General features: G+C 53.2%; 2 protein-coding genes across 5 annotated transcripts in view; one reads left to right on the top strand and one right to left on the bottom strand.

Annotated features, from left to right (window-relative positions):
• Positions 1-11583, bottom strand: part of GCK (glucokinase) — a 55762-nt gene extending 44179 nt beyond the window's left edge. The window contains exons 1-2 of one of the 2 annotated variants that reach the window (XM_082472575.1): positions 11517-11583; positions 3238-6410 (exon numbers count right to left, since the gene is read on the bottom strand). In XM_082472575.1, coding sequence (XP_082328701.1) covers positions 3238-3282 — 45 coding nt within the window. In that variant the 5' untranslated portion in view covers positions 3283-6410; positions 11517-11583. Of the gene's footprint in view, positions 1-3237; positions 7594-11516 lie in introns of those variants that run through there. The other variant, XM_082472576.1, reaches the window with a different exon arrangement.
• Positions 11584-11676: 93 nt separating this feature from the next.
• YKT6 (YKT6 v-SNARE homolog) lies at positions 11677-20767 on the top strand. Of its 3 annotated transcripts, XM_082472586.1 has the most exons (8): positions 11680-11928; positions 12347-12574; positions 14401-14483; positions 15683-15783; positions 16736-16930; positions 17220-17285; positions 19546-19647; positions 20476-20767. In XM_082472586.1, exons 3-8 carry the CDS (start codon positions 14414-14416, stop codon positions 20509-20511), a joined length of 570 nt encoding a protein of 189 aa, XP_082328712.1. In that variant the 5' UTR covers positions 11680-11928; positions 12347-12574; positions 14401-14413; the 3' UTR covers positions 20512-20767. The 3 variants fall into 3 exon arrangements, with proteins under 3 accessions (XP_082328710.1, XP_082328712.1, XP_082328711.1); XM_082472584.1 differs by lacking the exon at positions 12347-12574 and having other exon boundaries at positions 11677-11928; XM_082472585.1 differs by lacking the exon at positions 12347-12574 and having other exon boundaries at positions 11682-11928; positions 16826-16930.
• Positions 20768-24224: the final 3457 nt, after the last annotated feature.

Raw genomic sequence — 24224 nt, 5'->3', positions numbered from 1 at the left:
CCCGCGCACCGCATCGAAGAGTGGCCCCCGGCTCGCTGCAACTAGAGAAAGCCTGCGCGCGGCAGCGAAGACCCGACACAGCCAAAAATTAATTAATTAATTAATTAAAAAAAAAAAAAAAAAAAAGAGCGAGCAAAACCAGCAGCACTTCAGTTCCCTCCAAAGCAACCTGAAGGCTCTCCTCCTGGGAGCCTGCAGTGGATACAGCCCCAGCTGACCACTCCAGGCTACATGCTGGCTTGGGGTGGGTGTATCACTTCCCGGGGATGCAGGGCTGGACCTGGGTGGGCCTGGCAGCAAAACCTCAGATCCTTAGGATGGCCCTGAAACCAAGCTGAAGCGCCCCCGCCCCGCTCCCCCAGCCCCCAGACAAGAGGTGGGTCCTCTGGGCAGCTAGGACAGATGGGAGGAGTGTGGACATCGCAGCCCCACGCCTCCCTTGTCTGGCCCTGGCACCTTGCTAACTGGCACTCTAAGGGCAACCGGCACAGGCCTAAGACAAGCGCAAAAAATCAGTAATACTCAGGCCCTCTTTCTTTAGAAATTTGGCATTTTGCTCATCGTAATTTTTTGCATTGATTTTGATTCTTTAGAATTTGAATTAGAATATTATTTATCTTGATGACTGACGGTTTTGGTACCCCCTAAGGCATGTGCCAGAGGCGGTGCCTCCCTCTCCTCTCTGCCCTGACAAGGCTGTCAGTCAAACACCCCCCCTCCCCCACCAGCAATCTGGAACCAGCCTGGCTGCTGAACTGGGGCCAGCACGCCGCACGTGTGGAACAGAAATGGTTTACCGCGTGGAGCATTGTGTCCCTGGGACAAACGAGAAGGGGGCGTGGGCCAGCCCCAGTCTGACGTGGTGGGCTCCCCACACCAGCTCCCCACGGCGAGCCACAGGCCCCACCTCTCACTGTCGCCACGCCAGCTCTCTGCTTGTGCCAAAGACCCCGCCTCCCTTCTCCCCAGCTGGCCTCCACGGCCCCTTCGCGCAGGATTTCTCATCCAAACTCCGGCCATCGCCCCAGGAACCAGCAGACGCGGGCTTCCTGCTGCCTGCAGCTGCGGGCACCCTGACCCAGGCTGGTTGTTTTTCTCCCAACATCATTAGCTCTGCCAGGAGCAGAACGAGCCCAGTGTTTATGCTGACCTCGTCATTTCACAGAAGAAGGAGAAGAAAAGACACGTGAGGAGGAAACCATGCCAAGGGGACTGGATATGGGCCCTCTCCTCTGTCTCCCCCGCCCCGCCCGGCTCGGGGGAGCAGGCAGGCTCTTCCCTCTGCCCTGGCACCAGCCCTGGCTCCGCTCGCACACAGGGCTGGCTCAGAGGATGTCTGGAGTTTTCTTTGCTTTGGAAAAAGTAACTGCTCTCCACTCCTCACCAGGAGCAACGGCCCTGAGGCTTCTTAGGAAGAGATTCCTGCAGGGAAGCGCAGGCATCTGAGACCTTTCATGGTGTCTGTTGAGTCTTGCCTCATGCCTGGGCAGTTGGTTCTGCCACCAAGATCCCAGGCCCCAGGCCCCCCAGCTGGGGCTCTAAACTCCCCAGACCCTCTACCCAACAGAGGTCACCTCCCGGGCCTCCTGGCAGCCTGTGACTTCCAGGTCACAGGGCCGGAGTCTGGAGCAGCAGGGAGAGGACCTGGTCTGCCCAACAAAGTCAGTGCCTCAGCTGGACAGCTACATGTAAAGGAATGAAATGAGAACACTTCCTAACACCATACACAACAATAAACTCAACATGGATTAGAGACCTAAATGTAAGGCCAGACACTATCAAAGTCTTAGAGGAAAACATAGGCAGAACACTCTATGACATACATCACAGCAAGATCCTTTTTGACCCACCTCCTAGAGAAATGGAAATAAAAACAAAAATAAACAAATAGGACCTAATGAAACTTAAAAGCTTTTGCACAGCAAAGGAAACCATAAACAAGACCAAAAGACAACCCTCAGAATGGGAGAAAATATTTGCAAACGAAGCAACTGACAAAGGATTCATCTCCAAAATTTACAAGCAGCTCACACAGCTCAATATCAAAAACACAAACAACCTAATCCAAAAATGGGCAGAAGACCTAAATAGACATTTCTCCAAAGAAGATATACAGATTGCCAACAAACACATGAAAGATGCTCAACATCATTAATCATTAGAGAAATGCAAATCAAAACTACAATGAGATATCATCTCACACCGTCAGAATGGCCATCATCAAAAAATCTACAAACAATAAATGCTGGAGAGGGTGTGGAGAAAAGGGAACACTCTTGCACTGTTGGTGGGAATGTAAATGGATACAGCCACTATGGAGAACAGTATGGAGGTTCCTTAAAAAACTAAAAATAGAACTACCATACGACCCAGCAATCCCACTACTGGGCATATACCCTGAGAAAACCATAATTCAAAAAGAGTCATGTACCAAAATGTTCATTGCAGCTCTATTTACAATAGCCAGGACATGGAAGCAACCTAAGTGTCCATCGACAGATGAATGGATAAAGAAGATGTGGCACATATATACAATGGAATATTACTCAGTCATAAAAAGAAATGAAATTGAGTTATTTGTAGTGAAGTGGATGGACCTAGAGTCTGTCATACAGAGTGAAGTAAGCCAGAAAGAGAAAAACAAATATAGTATGCTAACACATATATATGGAGTCTAAAGAAAAAAAAAAAAAGGTCACGAAGAACCTAGTGGCAAGACGGGAATAAAGACACAGACCTACTAGAGAATGGACTTGAGGGTATGGGGAGGGGGAAGGGTAAGCTGGGACAAAGTGAGAGAGCAGCATTGACATATATACACTACCAAACGTAAAATAGATAGCTAGTGGGAAGCAGCCACATAGCACAGGGAGATCAGCTCGGTGCTTTGTGACCACCTAGAGGGGTGGGATAGGGAGGGTGGGAGGGAGGGAAATGCAAGAGGGAAGAGATATGGGGACATACGTATATGTATAACTGATTCACTTTGCTATAAAGCAGAAACTAACACACCATTGCAAAGCAATTATACTCCAATAAAGATGTTAAAAAATAAAAATAAAATAAAATCATTACCAAAGTCAATGCCTCATAATTCACTCCCAGCAGGTCGTCCCTAAAGCACCTGCACATACAATCAGATACTGAGGTACAAACACTTGGTCAAGTTAAACAAACCACTGAATACAGGAACGAGTAAGAAGCGCTTCTAGAAAACCGAATGCAGCAGAGAGCTACCTTTTCCTTCTTGGCGATCTCCATCCTGGCTCTGTCATCCAGCATTTGTACCGCAGCCCGCCCGGGGGAGCTGGAACCCCTCAGTGTCCCCCAACGGGCTTCCAAGGCAGAAATATCCCCAGGCTTCTCCCAACCAAGGGTCACGGCTGGCCCGAGTGTCTGGTAGAATATGGTCCACCTTCTGGCTGGCTTCTGGCTTGAGGTTCAATCACAGAGTTTCCTCCTTTTCATTGTTCTCCAGCAAGCCTGCCAGCCTTCTCTTCTGGGTCCCAGTCGGGACCCTTCCCCACTGAGGCCTTGTCAGGCCAGGTATGGTCGAGGCAGGGCCATTGCCGGGCTCCAGAGCTGGTCAGCACTGGTCAGCTTTCTCTCCGGGCTGTGCTGAGCTGTGATGGCGTGGTATTCTCTAGACAGACTCAGCAGAAAAGGTCCTCCTTCCTCCTGTGGCTGGGGGACAGCTTTTGAGTAATTAAGCTGTGGGCGACTGTTCTTTTCTCACACCCCAACCTGCTTCCCTGAGGCTCAGTCACGGCCCAACACTTCCTGCTCTGACCAGGTGTGGAGTGGGGAATTCTCCTGCCAGGGCTTTCTGCGCTCCTGCGAGGGCCCACGCTGCCATGGCAACCAGGAACAGGCCTCTGCGCTCACACCCTCCAGCCTCTGCAGGGCTGACCATCCTGTCATTAGAGCTGCCATGCAGAAAACTGGGGCTGATGGCAAAAGGCCTCCATCCCCATCACCATAGTGACAGCCCAATCGCCTTATCACCGCAGGCTTTGCCATTTTGCCACTTCCAGTTCCCAGGGCAGGGTCACAGGGTCTTCCAAATTCATGTCCTAAGGAGGAGAGGCCCCCTTGAGTCTGGCAACCAGAGGAGAGGGAGCAGGTGGCTGAGCCAGTGGCATTGCTATTCGTGCCCAGGCCACCCTCAGGCTTTGGTCACTGCCTTCCCTGACTACCATCTGGAAATATGAGCTCTGCTGGGATCCAGCCGAGGGAGGGAGAAGGAGTGGCCAGTGAGACCTCTCCAAATGGATACGCTGAAATATTTTTAAACCAATTTCGTATTGATGGTCATCTGGGCAGTTTCCGTTTTCCCCTGTTATCAATCTTGGCCTTTTACCAGGGTCAACACGTGCATGTGTTTCTTCTGGATGCTTCCTAGAGGCTGAATTGCTAGGTCCAATGCTGGGCACATTTTATGATTGTGCAGACAGGACTACATTGGCCCCTTCAAATGGCTTCACCAATTAATCCTTCCAGCATCATTAGGAGTTTGACACCATGCTGGCCAGTCCTTGAGATGATGAATCTTTATAACTTTTGCTTATCTGTCATCTCATCGTCATTTGAATTGCAAAGTGCTGGACACCTTTTCATATGTTTATGGTTATTTGTATTCCTTTTTCTAAGGATGATTTGTTTATATTACTTAACTGTTTTGTTATTCAATTGTCTTCTACTTTTCAATTTGTATAAACTATTTTTATATTCCATCCATAATATCTATTAATCCTTTTCTTGTTGAATATGCTGTATTACCTACTGCTAAACATATGGCTTGATCAATGGTGTCTTTTAACACACAGAAGTATTTCTTTTTTATGAATTTGTCTTGCTTTCTTTTTTTGAAGCTCGTGTCTTGTTAAGAAAAGCATTTCTGGGAGCTTCCCTGGTGGCACAGTGGTTGGGAGTCTGCCTGCCAATGCAGGGGACACGGGTTCGAGCCCTAGTCCTGGAGGATCCCACAGGCCGCGGAGCAACTAAGCCCGTGCGCCATAACTACTGAGCCCACACGCCACAACTACTGAAGGCCGCGTGCCTACAGCCCGTGCTCCGCAACAAGAGAAGTCACCGCAATGAGAAGCCCGCGCACCGCAACGAAGAGTAGCCCCCACTCGCCGCAACTAGAGAAAGCCCGCGCGCAGCAACGAAGACCCAACGCAGCCAAAAATAAATAAATAAATAAAATAATTTTTTAAAAAAAGAAAAGGATTTCCCACCCAAAATTAGAAAAATGTTCTCCCACATTTCCTTGTAATATTTTTCCAATATATTAAAAATGTTCAGCACTTTGGCCCCTCTGGAATTTGCTTGTGTAGAGTATGAGGTAGGAGTCTAACGTTTGTTGGCTATCTTTTCCCCACTGATTTGTATTGACAACTGCACCACAGTTTATGCTCCATTATTGTATTTCTCTGTTGTGAGGGAACGGCTCTGCTCTGGTCACCTTGCAGGTGTCCTCGAAGGCCACCAGGCCAAGTCTGGGACCACAGCTAACCTGAGCCTGTCAGAACACTTCGTGATGCTCCAGGAACTGAGGCTGGACTTGCGAGGAGCTGCTCTGAAGCCACCGCACGCTCTCTTCCACATCTGCCCAGGAGGCGTCAGGAGGGTTTCCCCGCATCCCTGGTTCCCAGGTGTGGGGCTTTCTGTCCCTGCCCCCGGGGTGCAGCTGCCATCTAGAACGGGCTCCCAGCCAGAGGTGATGCCTTGCGGTGACTTGAGGTGCAGGCATCCAGCTCTCTTTGGTTGGGTGTCATCCTTTCTGGTGCATGGGACAAAGATGGGAAGTGGCACATTTGGGTGCTTTTTCTTTCTTTCCTTCTTTCCTCCTTCTTTCCTTCCTTCCTTCCTTCTTTCCTTCCTTCTTTCTTTCCTTCTTTCTTTTTCTCTTTCTCTCTTTCTTTTCTTTCTTTTTATTTTGCTGCCTCTGTCAGCAACACACTATCTGAATGTAAAAGTGGCTGTTGGTACTCTGCCTGCCTTGGCCTCAGCTCTGTCTATGAGCTGGATGTCTCTCTGTCCATTCCTGTAGATACTGCATTCTTTCAGTTGGCACTTTTCAGTTTTTGATATCTGGTGAGAAGGGATCCCTTCCTTTTATTTTCCTACAAAATTTTCTTTACCATAAGGCTTTTATCTTTCATATAAATCTTAGAATCTACTCTTCCCATTGCACTAAAATAATGCTGTTGATAATTTCATTGGAAAGGCATTGAATTTGTGGATTTGGGGATCCATTTTAGACAACAGACATCTTTATAATGCCAAGTCTTCTCATTCAGAAATGTAGCCAGTTGCCCTGCTTGTTCAGGTCTTCTTTTATGCCCTTCAGGTGAGCGTCATTTTTTTCTCTTATAGGTCGTATATATTTCTTATTAGATTTATTCCTAAAGAAAGGAAATATATTTATATGGAGGAGAAATTGTCATTATAATTATACAGATTAAAACATTTATGATTCACAAAGTACTTTTGTATTCATTCTGTCATTTGATCAGACAGTCTTGGGGCAGTAGGCAGGGCTGGTATTATTTTTACCACTTTCAAATGAGTTCATTGAGACTGGGGATGTTGAAGGATTGGGCTGCAAAGGCTCACCATCCCCCAAGGACAGGGGCCAAGGCAGTCCTCATGCAGAAGTCCCAGGTCCTGCTGCACAGCCCTGTGGCCTCCCTGGCCACAGATGACTGGAATGTCACCTGATCCAAGGGCAGCCACACTGCACACAGGTCAGAGCCTTGGGGGTGACCTCACAGGAGACATTTACCCAACAGAGACTACTTGAAACAATAGGTGATTTTACGGGGGCCTCAAAGTGGCAGAATCTCTGAACATTCAAGTCTCCATAGGAAAGTCCTGCATCTTCCTCCCTGGGGTGAGGCAGAGGATGGTACATTCCTGGGGGAAGTATCTATGGTGCAGGAGGGAGGGAGCCTCTTCAGGGCTCCCCTTGCTTCCTCCCCACACCTCCCCCACCCCGCCCCTGCAGCTCCGGGACCTTGTGCTTCAGCCCCTCACTCTGCTAAGCCCCCATCACCCCGCCTCCTCTCCCCAATTTACACCTGCCTACCCTCGTTAGCCTCTTACTTTTTGCCGTTCTCCTCCTGCCCTCTTTGTGTCATTCTAGTGGAGTTCATATAAACATATGTATTTCATCTTCTATGTTTAAACAGAAGTTTGCACCGATACTGTTCGGGGTTCGCTGACCTTTTTAATCTGGGCAAATCCCATTGCTTCTCCCAAGTGTCAAACACGAAGTCCTGGGCTTTGCTCTAATTGGATGGCCTACTCTGCCGGTGTGGGGAGAAGGTCTGCATTGATTGGCTGAGATGTGGGTCAGGTGCCCATCTGTAGACCAGTCTCTGAGGCAATAGGGATGGGACTATGTTGATTGGCTCAGACTTCCTGGCACGCATGTGGGAACAGGGATTGTGGGGCTGGAATGGGCTGGGGAGGGGGCTCTATCGCTTGCACTTTCAGATTCTTAGTCGTGACTTTTCCTTTATGATGACTCCCGTCCTGCTTTCTGCTCGCAGAGGTCCTGGGGACCAGGCTGCTGTGAGGCCCAGACTCCTCTTTCATGGTGGCCGGCTCTGCCCCTCTCCCAGGGCCTCTGCCTGCCCCACTTACCCCCTTCCTATTCTGCAGACTTTCTCCCACCTTCTGTTCAGGGCAGCACCACAGGAGTAAGGGTGCCTCAGGTCAAGTCACCTGCCTAAGTGACCATGTATCCAGAGTGGGCTACACATCCATCCCTAGATCCGGAGCAGGGGAGGGGTGCCTGGTGGTACAAATACAGCTCCTGGGAAGCCCCTGAAGGACAGACAGTTCTGAGGGTGCCTGTCCCTCTATTTCAGGGAGCTCCCAGCTGCCTCCTGTCTTCCTTGGCTGTGATCTCTTCCTGCCCAGTGCCTCCAGGTAAACCTTACAGTATACCCGGTCCTCTCCTGCTCTGTCATCTTCCGGTCCCTCTCTGCTGGTGGCAGAGCCATGTCTGTGCCTGTCTTCCCTGTGGCCTAGAGAACCGAGTGGGAGCACAGGACACGTGGGTAAGCAGCGGTGGTAGCGAGCAGCCTTCCTGGGGGCTGGGTCTGCTAGTAGACCCCAGTTGATGGCATCAAGTCCATGCTCCTTAGACTTGGTGAACTACTAAGAAGGTATAGGGGAGGAATAATTCTCCTCTGCCCTCTTTGGCTCTCCAGCTGGGCCTAGAAACTAAACTGACATTAACAGGAGAAAAGCATACAGGTTTTACTTAAATTTTTACCTGTACAGAGGCGCCTTCACGAGAGAATGAAGATCCAAAGAAGTGACCAGACAAAAAGCTTTTATACTTTTATAAAAAAACAATAAATTTGTGAAGAATTGACAGGACAGCGGGGTTGGGGGTCGGGAGAGTAAACTGCGGAGAAGTGACTAAGGAAAATGAGGGTTGGTTCAAAATAATCAGTATGTCAAAGCAACATATTTAAGGTGACATGGTCTGAACTCCTTTGGAGGCCTGACCACATTGGTGGCCCCTTTCAGGGCCCCTTTCCTGGGTAGGCTGCGGAGGCTGGTGTTAGGCTTAGAGTGAAAACAGCCCTGCTGCCCTGGCCTTGACTGGCCGGACAAGGGGGTACGGGGACCGAGGCCACTGAATGGCTGGTTTCCCCCCTGGGCTGGGCCTCCTGGAGTATGCCCCTCAGCCAGCTTTTATCCAGCTCCCTAGAGGGTTCCACTGTGCAGCTACATTGAGCGCCTTCTGGGAGCTGAGCAAAGCCTCGAAGGTGGGTGGCTGCCTGCCTTGCCCAGTGGGGGCGAACTTAGAGAGCCTCAGCCACTTGTCACGGGCAGCCTTGTGCCAGTTCTGTCTGCAGGGCCCAGCTGACGAGGTTGGGGGGGGGCCAGGACTCCAGAGAAATGTGCCATCTCCACAAGTGTGGGTGCTGCATGCATGATGTCAGCGCCCTGCCCTACAATCTTTTCTATCCCCATAATTGCAGACTTACAGGACAGCTGCAAGAACAGTACAGGGAAGCTCTTGGATACCCTTCGTCCTGACTCTTTAAATTTACCACATTTGCTTTACCCTCCATATGTATTATAGATCTGAACCCTTTAAGAGCATGTTTCAGACAGGATGTCCTTTTACCCCCGAGTACTTGGGTGTATTTCCTAAACACAAAGAATTCACTTACATAACCACAACACCATGAGCAAAATCAATAAGTTAAAACAGATACAATACTAACCTGCAATCTATAGACCTTCCTCAGACTTCAGCCTACCATCACATCTCCACTTCCCACAGCCAGCCGGACACCTGTAACCCACCACGACCTCGCCTCTTTTTTGTCATGAATGATAACAGTACACGTAATCATCACTGCTGTTAAACATCCACTATGACTAGGGCTTGGAACATAATGTCTTATCATTCCCGGCAACATGCTTAGGGAAAGGGTATTCTTCCAGTTTTACAGATGAAACAGAGAAAGAGACTCAGAGGAGTTAATGGTTTGTTCACTTTTGTGGTTTTGTGGTTTGTGGAAGTGCTGGGACTGAATCCAAGTTGGGTGACAGCTGGGGTGTTGGAGTGGAAGGTGGGCCTTGCTACTCAGTAAGATGGATGAGCTTGGGGAGTTGGTAACCACAGAGGCCAAGCGAGGCTTTCTGGGGTGATGGAGGACAAGCAAGGCCAGAGAGGAGGGAGGGCGCTGCTAGAGCTGTGAAAGTTTGTGACGTGTTTTGGTGTTGACGTGTGCCTCTCAGGAGCAATTTCCTTAACCTGAAGCTCAGTTTCTACGTCTGTAAGGTGGTAATAATATTTTCCTCTGTTTTTGTGAGGATTAAATGAGGACGCATATGGAAAAGTGCTTGGTGTAAGGGAAACTTCAAGACAATTACTATTATGTGTCACGTGAATACATTTAAATCTATTCCAACCCAACACTGTCCTCCTGATTCCTCCTTTTGTAAGACTTTTAGTGGCAAAGGAAAAGGGACTTTGAGAACTGTCTTCAGAAATGGCTCTCAACCGCCCCCTAGAGGTCATCTATGTCAGCGCAGTCAGGATGGGGCTGCACTAACAGCTCTCCACCATCCCGTGACACTGGCCTGGCGTTGGCCAAAGTCTGTTCTTAACGTTTAGTACCAAACTGGAGGGGATGTGGGAAAGCTCTCTCCACCCTCTGCACTTGGAAATAGCCAGGGAAGAGGGTCGGTGAGGAAGGTGCTGAGTGAAAGCAGGTGGTGGGAACTTCCTTCAGCCACAGGAGTATTTAGAGCAATGGTTCTCTAAGCCACTGCTCCCCAGGGTGCATTTGGCAATGTCCAGAGACATTTTTGTATTTTTATTTTTATTTATTTGTTTGTTTATTTTTGGCCACACGGATGCAGGATCTTAGTTCCCGACCAGGGATCGAACCCGTGCCCCCTGAAGTGGAAGCTCAGAGTCTTAACCACTGCACAGCCAGGGAAGTCCCACCAGAGACATTTTTGGTTGCCAAATGGCCGGTGGGGTGCCACCAGCATCTAGTGGGTAAAAGGCCTGAGATGTTGCCTGCAATGCACGGACAGCCGCCAACAACAAAGAATTATCCAATCCGAAACAGCAATAGTGACAAGGTTGAGACACCCTGATTTAGGGTAATGTTTAGAGTGATGCTGTTAGTTTTTCAAATATTACCATCTCTTTCCCATCATTTCAGATCTGGCTGCTTGTAGCATGATAGTTGTGTAACCTTTCTGCCAACTTCCAAACACCAAGGTCCTTTCACCTCTGTCCTGCAAGATGCTTTCGGATAACATACCATTTAACAGACAAGAAGCATGAAAGATGTACTACCCTTAGGGAACTGAGCCTCATTCATCCCCATCCATTGAAAAAGCATTATTCCAACATCTCAAGCAAAATGAGGTTTTCCAAGTCACGGTAAGCCAAGCTGCTCCCTCAGTTTGGAGATGAATTTCTGCCCCTTTTGAGGTGAAGTGGCTCTGCTACTCTGTGAGGTCAGCAGTTTGGCTCCCAAATCAGTGGTTAGACATCTGGTTTCCCAGGTCGTGGGCAGGCCCAGGAGCCCTCACCCCTGCGGGCTTGTGCTGAAGGGACCTGTGTGACCAGGGACTTGCTCCCAGGCAGGCAGGAGGAAGGCGCGGGAATGGCAAGAGAGGACTCAATCATCTGAAAATGAGAGGCATGCCTTCACTTCCCGGCAGGTCCCTGCCCTTCACTCAGAAAGGAGATATGATTCACAAAACACTTTCCAGGGACAGCAGTTCGCCCATAAATCAAAGTCCCTCGTGTGGGGTTTACAAAGCCCTGGCGTGTGGGGGGGACTCTGGGTCTCACCGTTCGGAGGGAGGACAGCGCCGGGGGACACAGGCGACCCTACAGGACTCAGAACGGACCGGGAGGAAGCGAGGGGACCCTGGGAGAACTCAGGACGGCCAGGGAGAAAAGGACAGGCTCTCGCAGAGAGAAGGACAGCAGGGGAAGGCTAAACACTTACGAGCAATGAGCCGCCGGCCTACGAAAGCCCGGGGGGCGGGGACCGACCTCAAGCGCACGCGCAGCACTCTGCCCCGCCCCCTCCCCCGTGCTTCCGGCTGCTCCTTTCTGCATCCGGGGCACGAAAACCCTTCGTTAGGCCTCGGGCGGCGGCCCATGACCGGAGCCGGAAGTGGACCCAGAGCCAGGCGGAGGAAGCCGGCGGTCGACCCGTCCGCAGCAGGTGGTGGTCTCGAGGGGCGGCGCCGCGCTGCTCCGTGCGAGCCGGTCCCGCGGCCAGGCGGGTAGCCGGCCCGAGGGCGCGGCGCCATGAGGCTGTACAGCCTCAGCGTCCTGTACAAAGGCGATGCCAAGGCGGTGCTGCTCAAAGCCGCGTACGACGTGTCCTCATTCAGCTTCTTCCAGAGGTCCAGGTAGGCGGGCCCAGGCGGGCGGCGCCCGGGCGGGGAGGCCCGGGGTCGGGGTTGGAGACGGCCCCGGAATCGGGGGAGGGCCGGGGCTCGGCCTCCCGCAGTGGAGCCGGCGGGGGCCTCTTCCTCGGCCTGCGGACTGTGCCTCTGAAGAATCATGTTTTTTTCGATCGCAAAAAGCCTTATCCCACCGTAGAATGTAATGCTGTAATCAGGGTTTTTCCAAATTTCTGTCGTATAAAAATTATTAGGGGGCTTTGAAAAAGTGCAGATTCCCCAGGTTCACTCAGATTCCTGGGTCCAGTGGAGGCCCAGCGATCTATATTTTAAACCAGCAACGCCCACTTAGTGATGCTGACCTAGGAAGCTTACGTGCCACACCTTAAGAGCCACGTTTGTATTATCTGGTGGGGCTTTCCAGCAATTCCGTATGAGAGATATTGGTATACTGTCCCATCTTATGGGTGAAGTCACTGAGGTCCCAAGAGATGGATACCAAACCAGCCAGGACTCCAGTGCAAATCGTACGCTCTTTATGGTTGGGCTTTCGTGGTACAGAAGGGTTCTACGGTGAAGATTTGGAAGGAAGCCTGGGATTTGTAGGGCTTACAAGCTTTTGAACATTCGTGAGGCACTTTAATACAATCACGTGTGTATTAGAATTACCACAGACACTTCCAGCCTGTTCGTGGGAGGGATGGGGGTGACTCAGGCACCAAAGGAGAAGGACCCTACAGAGTCTGGGTCTGTGGTCATCCAGTCTCCGGGTCTGGGGGAATCTGCAGTCTGGATTCTGTTTTCTGTTTTCAGCTGCTTCAGTGCGGCTGTTTTGTTCTTGATGAGAGTGGCTTACTGGCAGGATCTCAAACAATTCCTCTTGTTATTTTGTCGAAACTTTCTGCTTCTTTCTGGGTCCTTCTTGGTACTTCTTAGCTTTCTTTATCATGACCTCTAGTCTCTGTTCTGTGTTGCTTCTTTTCTGTGATCGAACTTTGGGAGCTAACTTGGCTGATTCTGATTCTTTCACTTTTTCTTTTTCCCCTCCCCATGTATACTGAATATCCTCAGAGATTTCACTGTAGGACTTTCACCTCACTGGTTTGCGATACCCAGGCCAGTTTCAGATGATTAACACAACTGCGATACTGTCGGGACATCTCTACCAGTGCCTCTTAAAACAACACGTAGTTCAGCCGAGCTCATTGTTTTTCTCATAAGTCCTCTTCTCTTACATCCTGCCTGCCTCATGATTATCAGAACCCAAGCCTCCAACCTTCATAGGGTTTTCCAGCTTTTCTGGCCCTTGTATGCAGACTCTCACAATGAATGCAGTTCTTCATTTGTCTAATTATAGTCCTACTCTAAGCTCTGTCGCTTTACTGCAAGGACTTCCTTATTTTCAGACTTTTTTCTAAGGGATCATTTTGATCCTGTCACCCTCTCAAGATAATAATAACAAGTAATACTGTGCGCCAGACATCGTGCTAAGTGCTCATCTAATCATCACAGCAAATCTCGATTTACAGATGAAGCCTGGTGCAGTAAGTACCTTGCCCCGGAGGTCACACGTCTCATAAGTGGTGGAGCTGGGATCCCAGCCAGGGAAGTCCACTCCCGAGTCGGGAGTCCTCACTCCTCTGTGTGGCTGTCCGTGCAGTTTCAGAAGTATCCACATCTGCTGGGGCTAACTGTGGATTCCACAAGTCAAGGCCCTGTGCTGACGGCCCTTTACATGGCATTCCCAGTTGGAGGCTTCTTGTTAATTCCGCTTCCTCCAGCTGGACCGTTGTCACCTGGGACCCTTCCATGCCGGCCGCATGTCTCTGTTGGGCCCGTGAACCTCCTCCTCCCTCTCAGCCTCTGTGCAAGCCATTTTCTGTTTCCTCGTCTTGGCTGAGCTCTTGCCCTGGCATTCCTTCCAGAGTGCCCCGGGCTCGTACGGTGGATTTGCCCCAGCAGACCGGAGGCCGTGTTCTCTCAGAGCCAGCAGTCACTGCGGACATGTGTCGCATTGCATGGTTCAGCCAGTGGCAGCTGCCATAACTGACTGTGCATCCGCCGAACAGTTTTTGCCACTTAACGTGCTTCTGTCACAGATTTTACTTGTCCCCGCTTCTCAGAAGTTAGTGGAGCCTTGAAAACAGGAGCTGGCTTTTGCTTCTCCATTGTGCCCCAAATCATACACTGACCAAAATGTTAAATTAAGGATAACCTGTAGAAAGTTCCCCAGAAGTCTGGAAGTGGTTTGTTTGAGCGAGCTAGGTAGCAAGCAGATGTGGTTTGAATGGTCTTGGTGATTTCTAATTACCTGTATTTGTGATCATTGACAGGGTGTTTATTATTTCTTCCTAAGGTTGGGAGGGAAAGGAATGAAACCAAGAAACAGCGTCTCCTTAGTGTATACGCTCAGAGGTCCCTTTCCACTGTGTTGGGGACAAGGTGACAGGAACAGGTAATATGTGTTGTGTTTCTTAGCGTTCAGGAATTCATGACCTTCACAAGTCAGCTGATTGTGGAGCGCTCCTCGAAAGGCAGCAGAGCTTCTGTCAAGGAACAAGGTAAGAGGACCTGCTGCCTTGTGAGTGTGTGCTGGCCTGGCCGCCCCACCTCGGGCAGCTCGGAGCTCCACCAGCAGGAGCGGTTGCCGCGTGATGGAGAGGGCTGCCAGGGCCCCGCTCCTCTGCTAGCTGTTCTCTTCCCTCCTCCTCGTTTTCCTGTTACGCAAGATTCTGTGCCCACTGTTGGTGTCGAAGTTGCCTGGTTAAAATCACCCCCAAATGCTTGGGCTCGCTTAAGATTAGGGTCCGCCTCTCGGAGCAGTAAGCGGCCTTCCTGCTGTGTCCTCTTTCCCCTCGGGAGTTGTAGACATCTCGGGAAAGGATTTCCACCCAGCCCTGTGGAGGTAATACTGTATTCTGTGCTGCTTAGATTTTTGCCCAGGAATCTGGAAACTCATTTTTTCCTCTTGACCTTAGTTTTTTCTTCTTCATGATTCAGGTTTCCTGTAAAAATTTTTAGGCATTTATTTTAGAGGCACTTATTTTAGAGGCATTTGGTGAGCTGTGTCATCTCTGAATCCTTTTAAAGTGACAAAAATTAATTTCAGGGATTGTGACTATTTTGCAGAAGCCCTTGTATAGACTACCTTTTGATAATTTGATGACTGCAGCACATGCTTGAGACACCAGCCAGTCGTGGCTAATTTTTTTCTGGATGGGCTTTGTCTCCTCCTCCCGTCCTGCCCCGTCCCCGCCAAGGCCCACCACAGAGTGGAGCAGGCTAGGTTGCTGTAATGAGGAAGGCTGAGGCCCTGACAGGTGATTTCTAAGAAAGTGGAGGCTGCTTGGCTTGGCCAGGGTTCCATCAGCTTGGGAGCGGAGCAGAGCCCAGCCTCAGAGGGCTGCAGCCTCCCAAGATACAGGCAAGCCTGACCTAGAGCTCAAGGATGTGACTTGGACATGCACCTGGGGCCCTGTTACCTGGGATGTTTCTGCACCACTGGTGCTCCTTTCGACCCTGGCTTTGCACGCTGGGCCTTGGGGCATTCACTCGCCCTGCAGCAGGTGTTGGGCCGCGCTGCCGTCAGAACTACACGTGCTGTCCTATGTGCAGGGCCTCACCATAAACCTCACGCAGAGCCGCTTCGTTGGCCCAGGAGGCAGGAGCCTAGCACTGTAACACTCTGACTGGTTTTGGTGGTGAGAAAGTCTAAAGCCCTCACGTCACCCTCTGTGTGTCTGGCCTCTTGTCTCCCTAGAATATCTGTGCCATGTCTACGTGAGAAACGACAGTCTGGCGGGAGTGGTCATTGCTGACAATGAATACCCATCCCGGGTGGCGTTTACCTTGCTGGAGAAGGTGTGTCTGCAGCTCGGCTGGACTGTACTTGGACAGACGAGTGTGGACTGGGGCCGGGAGTGACGACAGGGCCCAAGGCGGAAGGGGCGAAATAGTGTGTCCAAAATCAACCTGTTCTCAGCTTTTCTCCTCACCCTAAACCAAGAGAGAGTCTGGGAGCCTTCCCAGTCCCGTCCGTCCCACCCCACCCTACCCCCTGCCCCTGCCGATTTCTGCTTCTCACCCTACTAGTGTCCCTGGTGCTGCCTTGACTCTTCTTGTTGGCCACAGAGTCACAGCATCTCTCCTTCCGGGAGGGGGCCCTCGGGTCAGCTCTGGCTGTGCTTTTGCCCCCGTCACTCCTCTTGCTGGCTCTCTTCCTGCCTCTGCCCTCAAAGTCATGACTTTCATTTCTTTCTGAGCCACGCTAGACTGCATGCTCTCCCCTCCTCCCCTCCTCCCCTCCTCCCCATCTCCCCTCCTCCCCTCCTCCCCTCTTCCACTCCGACAGGCCCATCCAGCACACACCGGGCCCCTCCCCACCTCTGTGCCTCTGCTCGAGGAGTCCCCCTGCTGGCCCATCGTGCAGTTACAGCAGCTTCTCTCCCGCTGTGGGGCTAGCGCCGCCTCATTCTTCAGTGTGTTTGTGTGGTGCTAATGATAAACTCCTCAAAGGCCCTGGCCTCACATCCCCCAAAACACTCATACACTTATAAGCACATGAAATCTGGTGGCTGCTTAAACTCAAAGGACCTAATTACCTTTCTGAAGAATTGTTTTGGAAAATTAGAGGGCCAATGTCCTTTGTTCTGGAAATTCATAACCTGATAAAAGTGGAAATCTGTAGTTTGAAATTCTAATACTTTTATCATTCACCAGATGAGGTTCATATCAGGCTAGGCATCCTTGGTTTTTAATTCCCAGAATACTGAGGAAGGAGGAACTTGAGCTTAGATTTTCCCCTTGCCGTTAGCCATCCTCCTCTACCCTCCTGCCTGGGCCCTCTCTTTCGGATGAGCGCAGCAGAGGGGAGGGCGTGTTGCTGAGCTCCTCTGTCCTGCAGGTACTGGACGAATTCTCCAGGCAGGTCGACAGGATAGACTGGCCAGTTGGATCCCCCGATACCATCCAGTACGCAGGCCTGGACGGTCACCTCAGTAGATACCAGGTAGGGTGTAAAGACTGTGTGGCCCAAAGCTGCATGAAACAGAAGAGCCGGCGGCCCTGGTGGCTGGGGCTCTGGGCGATGTGGATGTTGCTGTCCTTTTGAAAAACGCAGGGACCCACATTAAGCCCTGGACCCGAGCTCCTAGGCAGGCTTTTGCTTCTCCATCATGTGGTTAAACAGCCTGTGGTTTTTCACTTCTGGAAGTGTGTCCAGCTCACTTGGTTTTGAGCCCTGTTTCCAGGCGGCCACTCCAGTCCTGACATCGTTTTTATTGTTGGTTCTTTCCTAGAACCCCCGAGAAGCTGACCCCATGACTAAAGTGCAGGCTGAACTAGATGAGACAAAAATCATCCTGGTAAGTAAGTAAGTAGGAGAGCAAGTCCCCAAACTGAGGGGCAGAAAGATTTGCCAGTAGTCAGGCCCGTGCAGCCGACGCTTGTTTTAGTTATAGTCGAAGCGCTTTTCTGAAAGTGGTGTTTGCCCACCTGTCCCCGTGCATCGGAGGCCTCAAAGCCAGACTCACTCAGACAACCCCAGCAGGATCCCTCCTGCGCCCCGTCTTGGTTAACGGCACCCGTTGTTTGAGGGACCCAGCATATTCCCATCCCCACTCCCTGTCTGGGTGGTTACTGGGTTCGGCGGGTCTGAGTTCTGTGGTCCTGCCTCTGCGGTGCCTGCCTTAGCTTGAGCCACTGCCCGGCAGGCGCCTCCCTTTCAGGGTCTGGGTCTCGGCGCAGACTGAGGCTCACCCGCTCTGACTAAATACAGGCCCAGAGTTGTCAGAATCAGGCCTGTTTTAGAAGAGCGGGAACCCTGCATTTTTAGCTGAAATCTCCTGGTTTGTAATTGCTGCTTCAACTTTTTTTTAAAACTCTGAGCTACCTTTGGCCCTCGAGCAGCACTGGCTTTGATTCCTGGGGCCTCTGCCTCTGACTGGACCCCTGGCTTCCCACCTCCCTCCAGTCTGTCCACTAGACAGTAGCTGTTGATCTGTCACTCTTCTGCCTGAAGTCCTTCAGCAGCTCCCAAGTCAGCTCCAGGATAAAGTGCAGGCTCCCTGACGTGGTCTCGTACCCTGGGCCCTCCCTCCCTTTCCTGCCTGCCTCCTGCACAGGCGCCCCGCACTCAGGCCACCAGGGTACTCGGAGGCTGTATGGGCCCTTTCCGAATGTCGCTGCATTGTCACTGCACGTTTACATGAAGCCTGACTCGTGTGCGAGCTCCCAGGACTGGGAGCTTATCCTGATCTTTATGCCCCTGCTCACAGGACAACGCCCGGCTTAGGCTTAGGGCGAGGGCTTAGCCGGTGCCCGACAATTAATGGACGCCTAAGTAGATGGATATAAAACCCAGGAAAGGGGACTTCCCTGGCCGTCCAGTGGTTAGGGCTCCGCACTTCCACTGCGGGGGCACAGGTTCGATCCCTGGTCAGGAAACTAAGATCCCGCAAGCTGCGCAGCACAGCCCCCCAAAATTAAAATAAAACCCAGAAAAGGTGCCGAGACAAATACTACCCCAAATATAAAACTCCTACCAACGCTGGCTCAGCTTTCATGCACGTCTGCGTCTCCTGGGGTTGGACTCAGGTCTGGGGCAGGGCCCAGGAGGCTGTGTTCTATAAAGAGCATCCCAGGGGCTCCAAGCCTAGGTCTGCTAAACCACGCCTTGGGTAACGTTTTGGGACTTTGGAATGAAAGTTAGATGTGACAGTTTTCCGGCACTTTTCTGTCTTTCGTGACATGTTTCTCCACGTTTCCTAACCGAGCCCTGTCTCTGCCTTCTGCTGCTTCAGAACCTGCGCATGTGAGCACCACAGAGCCGGGGGACACATGCTCTCTGTCTTTCCTTCTCTCTCCACTGCACAGAGCAGATGGGTCCTGGACACCCAGCCCATTCTGGCTGCAGTGATAAAATCTGGATTACTGGTTATGCTACCTTTTATCCCATTCATGTCTTGAGCCAGTTAACTTTTTATGGTGGAAATCTGAGTTGCTCAGCTGTGTGTAGAGATAAAGGACATTTTTGCTCACTCCTCATTCTGTGCCGTTTCACATGTGCAAAGCTAGGTTCGTGCCACTTGCTCTGAAGAGGCCTCTGAGGGCCTTGCAGCTGCCCTAGCAATGGCCGTCTGGGGTGGGAGTGAGTCGGCCACTTCCTGATGGTCCTCGCAGCGGGGCTGGGGGCTCTTCTGAGGGCCTCCGTCCCTTCACCCATTCAGAAAGGGTCTGTCTGCACTGCCTAAGTGCAGAGGTGCTCTCACAGAATTGACAGTGATGTCCCCTGGGGGAACAGGAAGCGTTTTGTGCAGTAGGAATGTGTGTGTATAAATACAGGCGTAGGTGATCCCTCCTGGACTGTGGCTGTCTGAGCCTGTGCTGCGGAGGATTTGGGGGAAGTGCTTTATGTCCCAGTTAGAACCTTCTAGATTCTCCAGGAAGGTCACTAGGTCCTGTTGCCTCCACAGGTCTGGGACACTGTGTCTTGATGCGGTGTCCCAGTTATGGGGAGGGGCCCAAAGGAAGTGCTTTCCTGTGACTGAGCTTCACGGGGGGGCTGGCGTCTACTCACTTCGTGAACAGAGCAAAGTGTCCTTTTCTGTTTTTCTTCTTGTCCAGCACAACACCATGGAGTCTTTGTTAGAGCGAGGCGAGAAGCTCGATGACCTGGTGTCCAAATCCGAAGTGCTGGGAATACAGTCTAAAGCCTTCTATAAAACGGTGAGTACGGCCCGGCTGCTCCCGGGCACCCCTTCCCGAGAGCAGTGGCCGCGTGCTCACCACTAAGCAAGTCTTCCTTGGAACGGTCAGTCACGTGGCCGGTCAGTAGCCGCAGGTTCACTGGGGCGCTGTGGGAGCCCGGGCGCGCAGGGGCCTTGCCCCGCCCTGCCTCCGGGCCCCTCCCCCGGGAGGCCGGAAGGGTGGGCCCCGCATCCCTGCTGTCTGCCGAGGAGCAGCAGTGCACCGCCTTCCCAGAGAGTTTCTTACGTTCCTAGTTAGCTTCCCTTCAGCCGAAGGATTTCAGTTTGAACAGCGGGGGCGCTGCGTTTACTTGCTCCATCCACACACACACACGTTTGCTCACGTGTGCCTTGGAGGGCGAAGCCAGTGGGGCTAGGGGGCACCTGCGAACAGGAGGTGAGAGGGAAGGTAACGGAGGCCCCACACACCAAGTGTGAACCTCTCTGTTCTCTGAAGACATCCTCAGTAAGAAACACCCCTGTGGGTTCAGATAGCTTTACGGGGAGATGGGGCCGGAGCAGAGGAAGAGACTCAGCCGACCCGACTTACGTTCCTGTTCTTTGTACTTGGCTTAACAACAGGAAGTTTACTTCCTTACTGATAGCGTTAACGGAAGGCGGACAAAATAACTTCAGGGGTATGAACTGCTCCTGGACAGCTTCGCTCCAGGCGTCGCGGACGGGCCGGTTCTCTCTCTCTCTCCTTGCGATTCCCGGAGCCCCCGGTAAAGCCGCCCGATCCCCGCGGACCTCCCAGTGCTACGTGCGCCGAGGTCCACCTCTTCAGCTCTTCTTTGTCTCTTTCCAGGCCCGGAAGCAAAACTCGTGCTGTGCAATCATGTGACAGCAGCCGGCAGAGGCCCCTGCGCTGGAACGCCACCGTTACTCACATCGGAACTGCAGCCCCCAGGGAGCAGACCCGCCGTGGCACGACCCGAGTGGGACAGACTCAACTTTGGCTTTGGAGCTCGTGGGAGGAACCAAAGGGTGGAAGGGACCTGGGGGTGGGGAACATTCAGATTCACATGTCTAGTAATTTGAGGCCCCCTAAACGTGTATTTTGGGGCCGAATGAAACCATAAAGCTCAGTGACTCCTGTAGATGCTGCAGGGCTCGTTTCTAACCCCCTGGGAAGGACGTGTGCAAGGCCCACGGTGGGGTCAGAGCCAGCTCTTTGTTGATCTTCAGTACACCTTTGGGTTTTATCTGTGCGCTAGCTGTGTTAACACTCCTGTGAGTGGGGTGCCCTGACCACAGGGCTGGGGCGGGACAGCCACTGCGGGCCACAGTGGGCGTGGGGGGCACCGATGGGGGCTCGGGCCAGTGCGTCCACGTCGGGAGGACACAGCCACTGGGCTTCACAAGTTCTGAGACCTTGTTTGCGCTCCTGCTGCGGTTGACTTTCTGCAGTGCCCGTCCAGCGAGTTCCACAGAGATGCCTTGGAAGTGGGGGAGGGGCGCCTGCCCCGACTTGCGGTTTGGCTTTGAACATCTGGATCATAGCAGGGTGTGCTGTAGGCTCTCATGAACAGGTTTCACTTGCCTTTCTGGTGACAAGACTGTCCTGACAATCACCTGGGACTTAAACATGTCTTAGCAAGTGACCTTTACTGTGGCCACCACTACCAGGCACCAAGAGAAGGTGCCAGCCAGCCCGGGGGCTCCCAGCACCCCACTTACGGTCTGAGCCTTCCACACTCCAGCCCAGCCCCCTGCAGAAGCACTGCTGAGCCCGCACCCTCCCCCCACCCCAGCCCCCAGCAGCACGAGGCCCATGGCTCTGAGGCCCAACCCTAGAAACAGACACGCAGAGCAGCCCAGGCAGTGGCCCGGGGGGCTCTGGGCCCTTCTCAGCCTCTTTGGTCCCTCGGGCCCTACTGCCATGTTCCAGACTGCCTCCTGGGGCCCTGCTGTTCTTCTTGAGGACACAAACTCGGGATGCCCCTGCAGGACTCAGTTTCCGTGGAAGCCCCTGCTGAGGTGGTGTCAACCAGTGTGGTCTCGTTCCTGGGTGTCCTTCCCTGCGCACTCTGTTCTTGCCCTAACTGGGAGGTCCCACTGCCCCGACAGGAAGTGCCAGCGGCCACGAGTTCCCTCACTTGGGCCAGAAGGTGGGATCCGCGTGGCTTCCGAGGACCCCAGCTGAAGAGATTTACCTGCCAGCTGCCCTGTTTCTCCGGGCGTTACGTTGGCCAGAGGACTTTGGCCTACAAGCAGCCTGCCCGCGTGAGTCCTGCTGCCGCGGGTGCCCCTGAGAGGCGCACACCCAGCCTGCTCGCTGGCGTCTGAGGCGGCCGTGACGTCCCCTTAGGATCGATGGAGCTTTGTCTGACTGACTCTCCTCCCACTTCGGAGGATACTGGGGAGGAACTGGGGGTGGGGCTGGCCGAGACCCCGCATCCGGCATTTCCCCAGCTCCTCTTGTATTCTAATGTTAGGTCGTTTGGCAAAGTGTATTTTAGTAACTGCCGCCTAACTTTTTCTCTGTGTTCTGTTTGAAAGGTTCCTATCTGGATAAAGTTGACTTTTGAAATTCCAAAATAGTCCTGTGCTTTGTTGGAGACCCAGGGACCCCTTTCCGCGGGAGCCCTGCCCCTCCGTGCTGTGCGCCTGCAGAGCTTGGGGTCCCCCCTCTCCTGGGGCAGTTCCTGTCGGGGGAGACAGCATCTCCCTTAACCCACCATCCCCTGCTCCCCTCCCCGCTAGGCCCAAGCGGTCATCTCCCCTCAGACTTTTCTAGCAGGAAGTGGGTGACGGAGCCGCAGAGCAGAGAGAAGCCCTGCTCTGAACCCTGTGACCTGGTCCTCGCTACACCTGGGAAACCTGCCTGGGAGGCTGCCTCAGCCACAGAGCCGGCGCCACGCAGACGGGAACTCCTCCAGAGCGGGGTGTCTTTGCTGGGGTGTGGGAGCTCCCTGTGCTCCCCGCATCCTTGCAGGCCTGGGACTCTCGTCCTAGTTTAGGGAATGTCCTCGGCAGCTGGTCATCAGACGGTCTGCAAACATTTCTCAGTCTGTCTCTTCGCTGGCCGGGGGCCTGTTTTCAGCCTTACTTCTGACCATCGGAATAGGGAGCAGCGTGGGCATTTCCTGCTCAGAGGACCCGCCAGGGCAGGGGATTTACCCGTGGCCCAGGGGGCTTTGCCCAAAGCAGGTGCTTTTTAAAATGACAAGTGAAAGGCCCTCTCATTGACCTCCCTCTGCCCGTCCTGCCGGCCCTGCTCTGGGTTTTGGAGTCCCGGCACGCCTCAGGGTTCAGAATCCGCAGTGGGCGGGGTAGGGGGAGGCGGTGGCGGGTGCCCGGAGGGAGGCCTGGCCTGGAAAGGCTCCTCGGATTACAGCTGATAGGTGAGTGGAGCCCTAGATACTGCGGCGGCGGGGACAGACTCCACTCGCGGGCTCTGTCCTAGATTCTCTGTGCCCGGCTCTCGGATCCTCCGAGGTGCTCCCTGTGCAGCCCTCCCTCCTGCCTGCACACCTGAGGGCCCCTGCCGGGTACTGCCCACGGGGCCGACAAGCTGGCATCGAGGGCCTCCTGGCCCATCTGAAGGTGCCTGCAACCAGATGCCGAGGCTGGAGGAGGAGACCTGTTCTGTCCCAGTGGACAGGACTGAGCTGGCCCGAAGCGGCAGCCGTCTCATCAGAAGTCACTTGGACCCCCTGGGTGGGTGCGTTTGGTGTATCAGATTGTTTTGAAGCCCGTATTTCTGTGCTGAGTAAGCTCGAGGCGTAAAGTACAGACAGGCAGCAGGGCCTGGGGACCAGGCGTGGAGGCGAGGCTGCCCATCTCCACAGGAGGGTGCCTCTGGGGTACCAGCAGGGCTGCCCAGGGTCTGCCTGGGAGCGAGGTGGGCCAAGAGGCCTGCGGGAGGGACAGCAGAGCACAGGCAGGCCCCAGCAGCCCTCGCCCGGCGGGGCCTGAGTGTGTGCGGCCACGAGGGCAGATGTCCGGAGGGGCAGGCGACCATGCATCCACGTGTCCATGCAGCATTGTGGTCATGCGGCCACGCGGTCAGACAGCCGCGGGGCCGGGCTGCCATGCGGCTCTGTGGTCAGGTGATCAGACAGGCCAGGCAGCCACGTGGCCAGCGCTCACTCAGCCGCGCAGGCTGAGGGTGAGTGTTCCCGAGGGAGGCCCAGCAGGCTTTTGTGTCCCCTGCTGTAGGGGTGCCATGGGCAGCCAGGTGACGCGTCCCTCCATGCTGGGGCTGAGCTGCAGAGGGAAGGCCTGGTGGGGACCGCCTGGCTGTGCCGACCCTGGGCCCTCCCTCTCTCCCTCCCTCCCCCCCTCCCTCCCTCCCCTCAGTCTGGGACCATCTGGGAGCCTCTGTACCTGGCATCCTTCTGTCCCCCTGGTCTCTCCTCTGGGCTCCTGCTGTTCGGGCCTCCTCGCAGAGCCTCTCCGGGCCCCCGTTGTCATCGCCTGCTCTGTCCTCTTTGCACCTCAGCAGCCACTGCTCTTCTGCTTCTGACGTCAGTGTCTGACATCCACACTGGCCTGTGTGCCGTCTACATGCTGTCTACACAACTCAGCGTGAGGGCCCACAAGAGCAGCCGG

The sequence above is a fragment of the Balaenoptera physalus genome (genome assembly GCF_965194825.1).
Source record: "Balaenoptera physalus genome assembly, chromosome: 8".
Classification (NCBI taxonomy): Eukaryota; Metazoa; Chordata; class Mammalia; order Artiodactyla; family Balaenopteridae; genus Balaenoptera; species Balaenoptera physalus.
This window is presented reverse-complemented; position numbering and strand designations above follow the sequence as displayed.

Bases quoted from the DNA above. Each gene is read 5' to 3' on its own strand.
- YKT6 (XM_082472584.1), top strand. From the start codon at position 11,825: ATGAGGCTGTACAGCCTCAGCGTCCTGTACAAAGGCGATGCCAAGGCG. The intron at 11,929-14,400 runs GTAGGCGGGCCC...TGTGTTTCTTAG, and splicing joins AGCTTCTTCCAGAGGTCCAG to CGTTCAGGAATTCATGACCT. The intron at 16,931-17,219 runs GTAGGGTGTAAA...GTTCTTTCCTAG, and splicing joins GTCACCTCAGTAGATACCAG to AACCCCCGAGAAGCTGACCC.